This window comes from Camelina sativa, chromosome 12 (genome assembly GCF_030686135.1).
Source record: "Camelina sativa cultivar CO46 ecotype springtype chromosome 12, ASM3068613v1".
Classification (NCBI taxonomy): domain Eukaryota; kingdom Viridiplantae; phylum Streptophyta; class Magnoliopsida; order Brassicales; family Brassicaceae; genus Camelina; species Camelina sativa.
In genome coordinates this window covers 13,348,716-13,361,477 of record NC_141891.1, presented here as the reverse complement: position 1 = coordinate 13,361,477, position 12,762 = coordinate 13,348,716, and the positions used below count along the sequence as shown (strand labels likewise).

The 12,762-nt window shown below is 37.2% G+C and overlaps 2 protein-coding genes and 1 pseudogene across 5 annotated transcripts; 2 read left to right on the top strand and 1 right to left on the bottom strand.

The window, feature by feature from the left end:
* Nucleotides 1-4: 4 nt before the first annotated feature.
* Nucleotides 5-1,784, top strand: LOC104731639 (uncharacterized). 2 transcript variants are annotated; one of them, XM_010451073.3, is made up of 3 exons: nt 5-283; nt 560-848; nt 1,220-1,784. In XM_010451073.3, exons 2-3 carry the CDS (start codon nt 590-592, stop codon nt 1,513-1,515), a joined length of 555 nt encoding a protein of 184 aa, XP_010449375.1. In that variant the 5' UTR covers nt 5-283; nt 560-589; the 3' UTR covers nt 1,516-1,784. The 2 variants fall into 2 exon arrangements, with proteins under 2 accessions (XP_010449375.1, XP_087334798.1); XM_087478672.1 differs by lacking the exon at nt 5-283 and adding an exon at nt 294-447.
* A 1,908-nt stretch (nt 1,785-3,692) lies between these two features.
* LOC104731638 (ABC transporter E family member 2) lies at nt 3,693-7,909 on the top strand. Of its 2 annotated transcripts, none has more exons than XM_087478670.1 (13): nt 3,693-3,982; nt 4,615-4,729; nt 4,935-5,020; nt 5,119-5,216; nt 5,296-5,413; nt 5,503-5,592; nt 5,699-6,003; nt 6,076-6,271; nt 6,361-6,546; nt 6,637-6,906; nt 6,990-7,235; nt 7,342-7,476; nt 7,583-7,909. In XM_087478670.1, exons 2-12 carry the CDS (start codon nt 4,627-4,629, stop codon nt 7,459-7,461), a joined length of 1,818 nt encoding a protein of 605 aa, XP_087334796.1. In that variant the 5' UTR covers nt 3,693-3,982; nt 4,615-4,626; the 3' UTR covers nt 7,462-7,476; nt 7,583-7,909. The 2 variants fall into 2 exon arrangements, with proteins under 2 accessions (XP_087334796.1, XP_087334797.1); XM_087478671.1 differs by having other exon boundaries at nt 3,784-4,041.
* LOC104731637 (pentatricopeptide repeat-containing protein At4g19220, mitochondrial pseudogene) lies at nt 7,792-10,835 on the bottom strand (annotated as a pseudogene). Its single transcript, XR_015574700.1, has one exon. The product of XR_015574700.1 is annotated as a pentatricopeptide repeat-containing protein At4g19220, mitochondrial pseudogene (transcript).
* Nucleotides 10,836-12,762: the final 1,927 nt, after the last annotated feature.

The following is a 12,762-nucleotide window of genomic DNA, read 5'->3' as shown; positions in this document are numbered from 1 at the left end:
AATTGATTGTATTCAAGATTATTTTCTGAGTAATTTGTTTTCTGTTTATATATACGGATTTAAGAGAGAAATGAAGACTACAGTATTCGATTTGTGATTGCTATAGCAATAAAAGGACTAGAAAACAATAAAAGATATAAAATAATGCAAAATTTGCTTATTCAAAAAATGGTAACGCGTTAAGTAATTATTATTATTGGATACGGACACCCACGCCTATCCATTATATATCCCAACTTTGTTCTTTTATTCCAATTTCGTTCTGACTTCGCAATTCGTATCGGTATGTATTCTCTAATCTTCCTTTTGATCGCACTTTTATCTGTGATCGTTCGTATACTGTGTTTTCAATCGAACCCGTATATCGTATCTGTGATCGTTCTCTTGATCTGAATGATCGATCCGCGTTTCTTCGTTGCTGAAATGATTGTTTTGTATTCTTAAGATGTACTCTGGTTTTGATCTGTGATTATGTCTCAGATTTGTTTATGAACCTAGCAAGTCTTTAAGTTTTGTTTGATCTTTGACCCTAATGATGTATCATAATCTCTATTTGTAGGTTTTAATTTTTCTGAATTGAGTATTAACAATGGGAGGTGGTAAAGACAAGCATCATGATGAGCAAGAGAAAGGGTTTCATGGTTTCCCAGGAGGAGGACATCATTACCCACCTGGTCAAGGTGGCTATCCTCCACAAGGTTACCCACCACAAGGGTATCCTCCAGCTGGAGGTTACCCGCCTGCTGGATATCCTCCCGGTGCTTACCCTCAAGCACCTGGTGGTTATCCTCCTGCACAAGGAGGTTATCCTCCTGCAGGCTACCCTGCACCTGGAGCTCACCATTCAGGTATTATCCCGTTAAAGATCTCTCCTTTGTAGTTTTTTTTTGGGGCTATTATGGAGTTCTGTTGATTTGTGTCTAGTTTGAAGATTGATAGGACAATAGTTCGTAATTATTGATGGTTATTGTGCAAAAACTAAGAAAGAGCGTCCTTGTAGCTTGTAATTGTTGATGGTTGTTGAGTTTCCTGCCCTTTTTTCATTTGTGTTTTTGGAGTGTTACTTAGATATACATTGATGTTTTAACCTTAACGGTCTAAGTAGAAGTGCAGTTTTTGATTGATTGAAGTTATCATATGAAAAATTTTGTGGTCTCTTCTGTGCATTTCTGCGACTTTGAGGTTCTCTATGTAATACTTTTTTTCTTGCTTCATCCAGGACATTCTGGTGGTGGACTCGGAGGAATGATAGCTGGCGCAGCTGGTGCAGCCGCAGCAGCGTATGGAGCTCACCATGTTGGTCATGCCTCTCACAACCCTTACGGGCATGCAGGGCATGTAGGACATGGAGGTTACGGCCATGGCCCTGCTCATGGCTTTGGTGGTCATGGTCATGGTAAGTTCAAGCACGGAAAGCATGGAGGCAAATTCAAGCATGGAGGAAAGTTCAAGCATGGAAAGCACGGGAAACATGGTATGTTCGGAGGAGGAGGCAAATTCAAGAAGTGGAAGTAATCTCAAAAACGTCCCCTATGGTCCTCTCCTCCAGTATAGTCTTATTACCTGACCGATGTTTCTAATAATCCCCCCTTCAAACATATACATATCATTTTAACTATGTCGGTTTAGAGATTGCTGGTTGAGGAAATAATTTGGAGAGTGCTAGTATTAAAACCCCCTTTATGGTCTCTGCAGAAGAGGTTTCTTTAATCTCTCAATAGCAGGTCCTTTGAAACTATCTATGTTTTGATATTTTAATGACAGTTTGTGATTGGTTTTTGCTTCTTTTTTTCTTCACTATCTCTTGTGTTTGATAATTTGATGTTGGTGAAGTAATGCTAAATTAATTAAAGTAACCTTGAGAGAACTTAAACAAAATCACTCCTCTACTAGAGAACTCCAAAGAAGGTTGCTCAATCATTTATATAATAATTTTTTAATTTGTGTTTATTAATTATCAAAGTTTAATTATCTAAAATGACAAAACAGTTATTTAAAATTTTTATATTACATAAAATAGAAAACAATAAAATTTTATAAATTTTGGAATATTAAACATATTTTACAATATTCGAAATAGTAAACATATTTAATAAAATTCGAAATATTAAATAAAATTCGAAATAAGATTTATTGTGCGGTTCCACCAAAAACAATAAAAACAACAGACTAATAAGAAAAACAAAAACATTCTACTCTTAATAAGAACAGCAGACTAATCTCATAAAAAAACACAATAAATCGATTACAACCATAAACCCATATAACAAAAAAGATAAACATATCTAATCTCATAAAAAACTATCAGACAATAAATCGATTACAACCTAAACTCGTAAGACCATCTCTAATGTATATCTCTATTTTTTCCTCTAAAATAGAGTAACTCAAAAATAGAACATTGTTTTCCTCCATGTATTACTCTATTTTCAACTCTAAAATAGAGTTAGTGTAAAAAAATAGAGGTGAAAAAAGAGTTGCTCTATATATAGAGCAATCTTATCATTTTCTCAATTTTAGAGTAATATATAGAGCATGGTTGGAGCAAATATTGCTCTATAATAGAGATTTGACTCTAAAATAGAGTGGGGTTGGAGATGCCCTAAACCCTCCAAACAAATCTCCAAATCAATTGAACATCAAACTAATCTCATAATCAATTGAACATAACACTAATCTTGTAATCAATTTTACATCAGAATAATCTCATAATCTACGCCTAATAATCATCGAAAACATCCAAAACCCTAACAATTAAAGACCACCCGATATGAATCAACAAAACATGCAATAAATCAGAATTGAGAAGACGAACCTTCTCGTTTCCGATTAGTTAGCCAGTGGACCTCGCCGTTCGCTGTAGGCCACCAGAAAAAACCTCCACCATCGTTTTCTCACCAAAATAAACTTTCGCCGTCGTTTGTCGTGAGAACCGAACCGTCGTATCTGACGGTTATGCTGATCTGGAAGCCATCGCCTCCGGGTGACCAACAAACAACCAGTTTACGCCGAAAAATTCAATGAATTCGACGTAAATCTATTGATTTCTCCGATTTCACAAGAATTGCATGTTCTCTCGCCTTTAGAAACGAGAGAGAAGAGAGAGACAGTCGGGAAGAAAGGGAAAAAGAAATGAGAAAAAAACGGTTTTATATTTACGAACCCACCATTCATGAGACGCCATGTATCGTTCTTAAGGGGTTGTTCGGAATGTTTCCGACAGCAACGATTCTCAGCTTCATGGATCCATATATGAGTTTTTATTATTAATCTGGGCCTAAATCCAAGAGTAATCCACTGAGTAACTCTCAGTAATGATGCTCTAGGTACTTTCATGCTTATCTCATGTTCTTTTATGAATTTAAAAGAAAAGCAAACAAAATTAATTTAACATTCTATGCAATAACGAGACTAGGACACAAGGACCTTGTGACAAGGTCGTGCAATAATGTTTTTTTTTTCTACTGATTAGAGCTTTCACTTTTACTGAGAACAATTTTTTTACTTATTCAATTTTATAGAGATCATTTTGATTAATTCAATATATGACGTATGATTAATAATTTGTTAACCCAAATGAACAGATAAAACTATACAGAAAAAAGGAAAAAAAAACTTTCCTTAAGAGTAAAGAAACTAAAAGTTGGAAGATTTTGACAAGTTTTATGTAAAACAAAACAGCACAACACAACAAAACACATTCAAATATTATTATTACATGTGAAGGGGCTTTCCATTTCCGACACGACATATAAAGTAACCGACCCAAGCCCAATTAAAAGCGAATCGGGTCAAACAAAATCAGATAATTCAGAAAACCCTAAAGTTTAGCCTTTTATCTTTTTTTTGGTTCATTTTGGGCAAAGCGTAACTCTCAGGTGCGTGTGCTCTCCGCTGGTTCCTTAGAAGAATCGGCACACGCTTTTTCATTTCAATCAATCAAACCTCTTACCCCTCGATCCGAATCTCTCAATTATCTCAGGTACTAATCTCAATATATCCCTTTTCTCTTCGATTGGAGAGATTTGGATTTCATCTCAGGTGATTTTCCGATATGTCACCGATTTACAAGTTTTGGGTCTTCTTTGTGTTTGTTTGTTTCTCGATGTATTTAGCAGTTGAGTTCTTACATCTGAGATTGTATTGAAAGTGTTTGGATTTGTTGTTTTCTATCTCTTGATTGTATTGAAAGTGTCCAACTTTGTTATTTACAATCATATTCACACTTTTTTTTTTTTATAAATTCGATTCACCCTTTTATTCCAAGTATTGAATTTGCGTTTTCCAAGCTTGAGTTTAAAGGTTACCTTGATTCTAAATTTTTTTGCATGTCAATTAATCATTTCAGTATTGTTATTATTATTATCTTGGGGTAATCAAGTTAGCTCTATAACTGGTTTCCTATGTACTTTCATTTCGTGCCTTTTCCTAAGCGTGATGTCTCCATTTTGGTAGATTTAGTTTTCTAATAATAGTTATACTAGTTATCATAGTGGTGACAAATTGTTTTGTGCAGACTACCAATTGTGTTTTTTTTCCGTTTCTATCATATTGTGTATACATATGTTGCATCTTCCTCAGGCAGTTAAACTATAGATTTCATGTATTTTGTAGATCACTTGAGAGATGGCAGATCGATTGACACGTATTGCTATTGTGAGTTCAGACCGTTGCAAGCCAAAGAAATGTCGCCAAGAGTGCAAGAAGAGTTGTCCTGTGGTCAAGACAGGTGTATATTCTTATCCAAATTTTGAATTCGTGGTCTTGCGTATGGAGTTATTTATTATCACTGTACTGTAGTTGATTGGCTATCTCATGTGTGTCTCACGAATAAGTACAGAGAGGATTCGTTAGCTTGTCGTTCTTACTTGAAGTTTTTGTTGTAACTTTACAAATTTCGTTGCCACTAATGTATCAAATTGCCTTTATCTTAGGGAAACTTTGTATTGAGGTGACTGTTGGTTCCAAGCTTGCCTTTATCTCAGAGGAGTTGTGCATTGGTTGCGGTATTTGTGTGAAGGTATGTATGCATAGGCTCTTTACAGTATCGAATTTGCCGTTGAAATTTTTTTTGGAAAACGGGGACGCTAAATGTTCTCCGCTGTTTCACAATTGCAGAAATGCCCATTTGAAGCCATTCAGATTATCAATCTTCCGAGAGACTTAGAGAAAGATACAACCCATCGTTATGGGCCAAACACTTTTAAGTTGCACAGGTTTGTTTAGCTATTCGAATTCCTGGATAATTGACCCCTCTTCTAGTTTAGACAATTAAAAATCTGTCTTTACCTCCAGGCTCCCAGTTCCAAGGCCGGGGCAGGTGCTAGGGTTGGTTGGAACAAATGGTATTGGAAAATCAACTGCTCTGAAAATTTTGGCTGGGAAGCTTAAACCTAATTTGGGCCGTTTCACTGTAATAGCCTCTCTTTAGTTTCTATATTTATGTCTTCGAGATTGCGTCTCTTTCCTAGTCGATGTATTCTTATGTTTCCTCTTGAACAGAGCCCTCCAGACTGGCAAGAAATCTTGACTCACTTCCGTGGGTCAGAACTTCAGAACTACTTCACCCGTATTCTTGAAGATAATCTAAAGGTACAATCGAAACTGATCTTACTATTTGTCTCCATGACGTAGCTAGGTATTATTTAATGGTTTAAGCAGCTCAATTGAGGAAGTTCTGATATCCTGTTCATGGCAGGCCATTATAAAGCCTCAATATGTCGACCACATCCCAAAAGCTGTTCGAGGCAATGTTGGAGAGGTCCTTGACCAGAAAGATGAGAGAGGTAAGAAGGCAGAGCTCTGTGCTGATCTGGAGCTGAACCAGGTCATTGACCGTGATGTTGAGAATTTATCTGGTGGTGAGCTGCAGAGGTTTGCAATCGCTGTTGTTGCCATACAACATGCAGAGATTTACATGTTTGATGAACCATCTAGTTACCTCGATGTTAAGCAAAGACTCAAAGCTGCTCAAGTTGTTCGTTCTCTTCTGAGGCCTAATAGGTTTGGTTTTTCCAACTTTTGATATATGTTTTTTGGAAAAATTAGCTACTCACAGTATTTTCTTTCTTCCAGCTACGTCATTGTTGTGGAGCATGATCTCAGTGTTCTTGATTACTTGTCGGATTTCATTTGCTGTCTTTATGGGAAACCAGGAGCCTATGGTGTGGTGACTCTCCCTTTCTCTGTTAGAGAAGGAATCAACATTTTCTTGGCTGGGTTTGTTCCTACAGAAAATTTACGTTTTAGAGATGAATCTTTGACCTTCAAGGTAAACTTCTTTTTGTATTGTGAAGAGGCAAAGTTATCTTACGAAGGGAGTCAATATTGTTCCTTAATGGTCTTTTCTTTTGTTCGAAGGTTGCTGAGACTCCACAAGAAAGTGCTGAAGAAATTCAGTCGTACGCTAGGTACAAGTACCCCACAATGACCAAAACTCAAGGAAACTTCAGGTTGAGAGTGTCAGAAGGTGAATTCACTGATTCTCAGATTATTGTTATGCTTGGGGAGAATGGTACTGGGAAGACAACATTTATTCGTATGCTGGTACTCTCTTCCTCCATGATATGTTCTCTTGTGGTTTGAGTTTCAGAAAGTACTGTACTCCTAAAGTTGTATTATTGGTAATATCTGCAGGCGGGTTTATTGAAACCTGATGATACAGAAGGACCAGAAAGAGAGATACCAGAATTCAATGTTTCGTACAAGCCACAAAAGATCAGCCCAAAGTTTCAGAATTCAGTTAGACACTTGCTACATCAAAAGATTCGAGATTCTTACATGCATCCTCAATTTGTGTCGGATGTGATGAAACCACTTCAGATTGAGCAGTTGATGGATCAAGAAGTTGTCAATCTCTCAGGAGGAGAGCTGCAAAGGGTTGCATTAGCTCTGTGTCTCGGCAAGGTGAGTATTCTGTTTTAAAAAGTCTATAGTATATGGCTGTGTTTCTGTCTCAGTGATCTCATGTATTTTATGAATCACTGCAGCCTGCGGATATATACCTGATTGATGAGCCAAGTGCATATCTCGATTCTGAGCAACGTATCGTGGCTTCTAAAGTCATTAAGCGTTTCATTCTCCACGCAAAGAAAACTGCATTTATAGTCGAGCATGACTTTATAATGGCGACCTATTTGGCAGACCGAGTCATTGTGTATGAAGGACAACCATCTATTGATTGTACTGCAAATTGTCCTCAATCACTTCTCAGTGGAATGAATCTCTTCCTATCTGTAAGTCTCCTATTTTTCTCTGAGTTACACCGTTTGTAGCAAGAAAAAAAGGGAAGAAAGCACTTTTGATGTTAATAATTTCCATATGTCTTTTGTTCCCTTGCAGCATCTGAACATCACATTCAGACGAGATCCCACCAATTTCAGGCCAAGGATCAACAAATTAGAGTCGACCAAGGACAGGGAGCAAAAGAATGCTGGCTCATACTACTACTTGGATGATTAGGACAACTACCACGAGGTTGGTAGTCTCTAAAATCCAATCATGTCTTACATTAATCACAACAGTTGATGGAAACAATATCTGAAATGTTTATTTTCTCTTCATTTCCTTTATGGATTCACAGAATATAGGGCATGATCTGGATAAACATTGTGCACCAGAATGGCTTTTGCTCAGAGGAAGTTGATCTATGAGCTCGGGATATTTTGCGCGGCCATCTGTTTCCCGAGTGCATTAGCAGATGTTTTTTTCTGGTCAAGCTTTTGATTGTTGTTTCATCAGTTTTGCTTCCACGTTTTCCGACTACAGCTTTTATTAACTGAGCAATAAAAGTTTCAGAATCTTTTAACCTTGTTTTTGCTTTTGTATTTCCTGAGTTGTATGATTTCAACAATTACAGTGATGTTATTACTTGGATTTTACAAGGAATTTATTGCCTATTGTTATGTTATTTTCTTGCTACTCATACAGCCTCTAAACTATTCACTGATATAGGAGAGAACGTGAAACACTATCTAACACCAGCGCCAATAATACTGTAACCAGGGAGCTTCTTCAAATTATTATCCTCCACCATCTTCCGTAGCCGTACAGCTTCATCCCAACTTCCCAACCCAACGTAAGTATTAGATAAGGAGATATAGTAAGATGCATTGTCTGGTTCCATTTCAAACAAAACTTCTGCAACTTCTTTTCCCAACTTTGTGTCCCCATGATAGTTACAAGCGCTCAACAAAGCTCCCCATACACCTGCCTCTTGTGGCTCACCAATACTTGTGATGAATTCATAAGCTTCTCTTAGCTTCCCTGCCCGGCCAAGCATGTCAACAATGCAAACCCAATGCTCGGTAACTGGTTTCACCCCAAATTTTTCCTCCATTTGGTTGTAATATCTTAGACCTTCATCGATAAACCCAGAGTGGCTGCAAGCCGATAATAGGCTTATGAAAGTGCTCTTGTTTGGTTCCATCCCTGAGTTACTACTAGTTAATTCCTTGAATAACTCCATTGCCTTCTCTCCCATTCCATGGAATCCATATGCAGATATTACCGAGTTCCAAGCCGAAATTGATTTCACCCCTGAATTTTTAAACACTTTCATGCCGGTTTCTAACATCCCGCAGCTACTATACATGTCCACAAGTGCTGCACTGACAAAAGGGTTAGCTTGAAACCCACGACGAATGAGATGACCGTGTGCCTGCATACCATACCTTGTTGACCCGAGCTGAGTCGAGGCAGACAGAAGACCAACAAATGTGATCTCGTTTGGCTCCAACTTGAGGTTTCTGAAGAGTTGAAATACTTCTCGTCCTGCTTTGTTTTGGGACAAAGCTGATATCACACAGTTCCAGGAACACAAGTTAGGGTCAAAGATCAAGCCAAAGACCTTCACTGCACTCTCAATGTCTTTACATCTACCATACATGGTTATCAATGTGTTCTGCAGTTGGGTGTCAGGTTCTCTCATACTTTTAATAGCTAGACTATGAAAGCACCTTCCTTGTAAGATTAGTCCGAGGTTTCCACTAGCCGATATAGTACCCAGAAGAGTAATCAAGTCATGACGAATTTTCCCTTCACGACTCATTGCTTGAAACGCTCTCAATGAATCTAAATGGTGACCACTTGATGCACAGCCATAGATAACAGAGTTCCAAGATGTGAGATCCCTTGTATCGGATATCGTCTCTAACATCAGGAATGCTGAAGTTAGGTCTCTGCAACCGATGTACATGTTTATAACTGAATTAGCCGAAAGGATATTATCCCCAAACCCTAACTTTTGCAGCCAACAGTGGACTGATTTGCCAAAGATGAGAGAATTAGAGGAATCACAAGACGTAAGAATTGCCAACACAGTTGACAAGCTAAACTTTGAACAAGAATACTCACTAACAACTTCCTTGAACAGATTCTTAGCTTCTTGTGTAAACCCGTTTTGCGCAAAAGCAGATATCATTGAGTTGCACGAAACCAAGTCTCGATTTGTTGTTCTCTTGAACAACAACTTAGCCTGACTTGTTAAGTCACATTTACCGTACATATCAATAATACTGTTTATTACCTCTAATGCTCTAGATTGCATATCCCTGCGAACCGTATAACCATGAACTGCTCTTCCCTCTCGTGACAAACATAAATCACCGCATATGGAAGTTATTGTAACCACAGTGGCGATATCAGGTTGAATCTTATCCACTGATTGCATTTCCTTCAAAATACCAAATGCTTCTTGAAACATTCCGTTTGCAGCAAACCCACTAAGGACTGAATTCCAAGAAATCACGTCCTTGCACAATAACTCTTCAAACACAGTTTCTGCAGCCTTTGTGTCTCCACATTTTGAGTACATCGAAATGATCGAGTTGGCCACAGAGACATGAGCTTCTGCGCTATAACCTGATTTTATAACCAACCCGTGGAAGGATTCGCCAAGAGGAAGGTCCTCAAGAGAACCACAAGCAGAGATAACGCATGAAAAAGTCACACTCTCAGCTTCTTGTCCTAAACCACTCATCGATTTGAAGTACTTCAATGATTTTCTCGGATGACCATTTGCAAGACATTTAGTCAAGATCGTGTTCCAAGAAACAATGTCTCGATGCTCCATATGCGCGAACACACTCTCTGCAGAGCTCAAATCTTTACCTTTTGCATATAGATTAATCAATGCATTGCACAAGCTAGAATCAGAAACCAAACCAGTCTCAACTGCCAAACAATGAACCATTGAACATTTCCTCGAAAGATGTAGACTAGATAACGCGGAAGCTGCAAGTAAAAACGTCGTCGAATCAAACTCTGTTCCCTTCTGAATCATCTCAACGAACAATCCAACAGCTGCAGTGTAACGACAATTCTGATTCAGAGCAGTGATCATACTGTTCCAAACAATCACATCTTTGACTTTCAGTTCACCAAACAGACCCAAAGAAGACACCAAGTCCCCTGTTCTACCGTAAAGCGTCAGAAGCTGTGAAGATACAGGCAAATCTAGTAGAAAACCACATTTCAAAGCAAAACAATGGACACTCCTCGGAGTCTCAGTCTCTGTTCTCATCATGGAGGATCTAAGTACATCTCGCAAGAACACAAAGCTCGAATCCAACTTCCTGTTCTCTCTCTCGGGCATTTCGTCGAACATGTTATAGTCAATAGAAGTAACCGGTGACGAAACAGAAGACGTGAAGTGTCCGCCATATTTTCTCTTACTAATTGAAGAATAACAGCCGGAAAGAGAATTCCGGCGAGGAATTAAGTGCGTAAGAGAGTAGATTATATGACCGGAGCAACAAATTCTCAGTTTTTCCTGGGAAATCGTAAAATATCTTACCATCACAAACAACACACCGGCGGTTTCCCGGCGCCGGTTAAAGCATATTATCAATAACGAATTGGGTCTTTTTATTGGGCCTAATTTACCTTAGTCCTTATTGGGCTTTTCTCAAAATATAATAGTGCCTTAAACTTATGGAGCACTTAGTTTAATAGTGATGATCAATGGTTTAAGTAGACAAGTGTACTCCATGAGTTTTGTTTAACACTTTGTTTTTGTGTGAATGTCGTTTGTATTTTTATTACAGTTTTTAAAACTAAACGTTTTTTTTTTCATGTTTCTTATTTCAATTTATTTAAAAGAACTACTATTTTAGTGTAATTCAAAAAAATAGAATAAGAAATTTACGTAATTTGTTAAAAAAAAGTTAATACTGGTCTTCCCAAATCCGTACTGTACCCGTTACGTCTCGCTAAAGCATAGGCCTATTCAATGTTTCGTGTTCCCGAAAGTATTAAACAATGATCACTTTAGGCCTGGGCAAAAAAACCGGACCCGAAAACTCGAACCGGAACCGACCCGAAAATATGGACCCGAATTCGAACCCGGAACCGGTAAAATACCCTATTGGGTCCTAATCTCCTAAATCCGAAGAACCGGAACCGAACCCGGAACCGAACCGAGAACCAAATGGGTACCCGATAAACCCGAAATAAAATAATATACATAAAATACTAGTTATATTTTTTTATTTATAACATAATTATTCAAAGTTACAACTTAAAATTCAAAAATATTAGTTCTTCCTAGATCAAAATACTCAAAATAACCAAAATTATATTGAATGTTTAGCTATATTTTTTAAAAAATTATATTGAAATGTTTAGCTATATTTTATTTTAATATTTAAATTAAAATTTTCGGGTAGTCGGGGTAAAATTCAGGTTATCGGATAAAATTTCGGGTAATCGGGTACAAAAAAACCGAACCCGGATGTTATTCGATTTTTTCGGGTATTTATAGGTTCTAAAATTTTAGACCCGAACCGACCCGAACCCGGTAAGACCCGAACCGAACCCGAACCGATATTTTCTGTTTATCCTATTGGGTCCTAAACTCTTCTACCCGAAAAACCCGAACCCGATCGGTTCCTACCCGAAACCGACCCGAGTACCCGAATGCCCAGGGCTAGATCACTTTTTCGTTTAATTTTATCAATATGAAAAAAAATCATTTGATCAATAAGCATTAATTGTATGTTTAACTGGTACAGTACATGTTGTTTCTTAATACACATTGACTTTGTTATTTTGACTTTTCATAATCAATGTACGAATGCGTACATCAGCTTTCGTGCTCATCAAATTAGACCTAACTACGTGTCGGTGTCGGCGTGTCGCCCATGTTTATTATTAGGGTTAAGCTTCTTCTTTTTTTACTAATAAAGTCAAACTAACATTATTGTTAATTATGATCACCATGTTTTGAAAATTAGGATGTTCATGAAATTTTTTATATTAACATGCGAACGTTCTTAAAAATAGAGGGGTTATGTGATTCTAGATTGGTAATGCTTGAGCATGTGAACTTTGTCATGTTTAGAAATCTGACTTAGATGATTCTCTGATTAATTAGATCAATGTTTTGATAATACTTGACTAATAAAAACAAAGAACGTTCAAAGTCTTTTTGACTACTGATCGATGAAGTAATTTTTTAAGTTAATTTGTTATGAGTCATGACGATCGACTTTTTTGTAGTATTAATTAAGTTTTGCAATAATACATATGACGGTATGATTAAGTTTTACGATTGATCAGCTTATTATAATTAAATTTAATCGACTTCTATACTAAGTGCAATAATTAGATATGCGTTGACAAAAAATGTAGAGTAATTATATAATGATTATACTTCATAACGACGTGTTCGTACTCTTATTATAAAAACTAATTAAAGCAATGCAAGACAAATTGTAGTAAAACCATATCGGTAGGCATGTGGATGAATATTGCTTATTATAT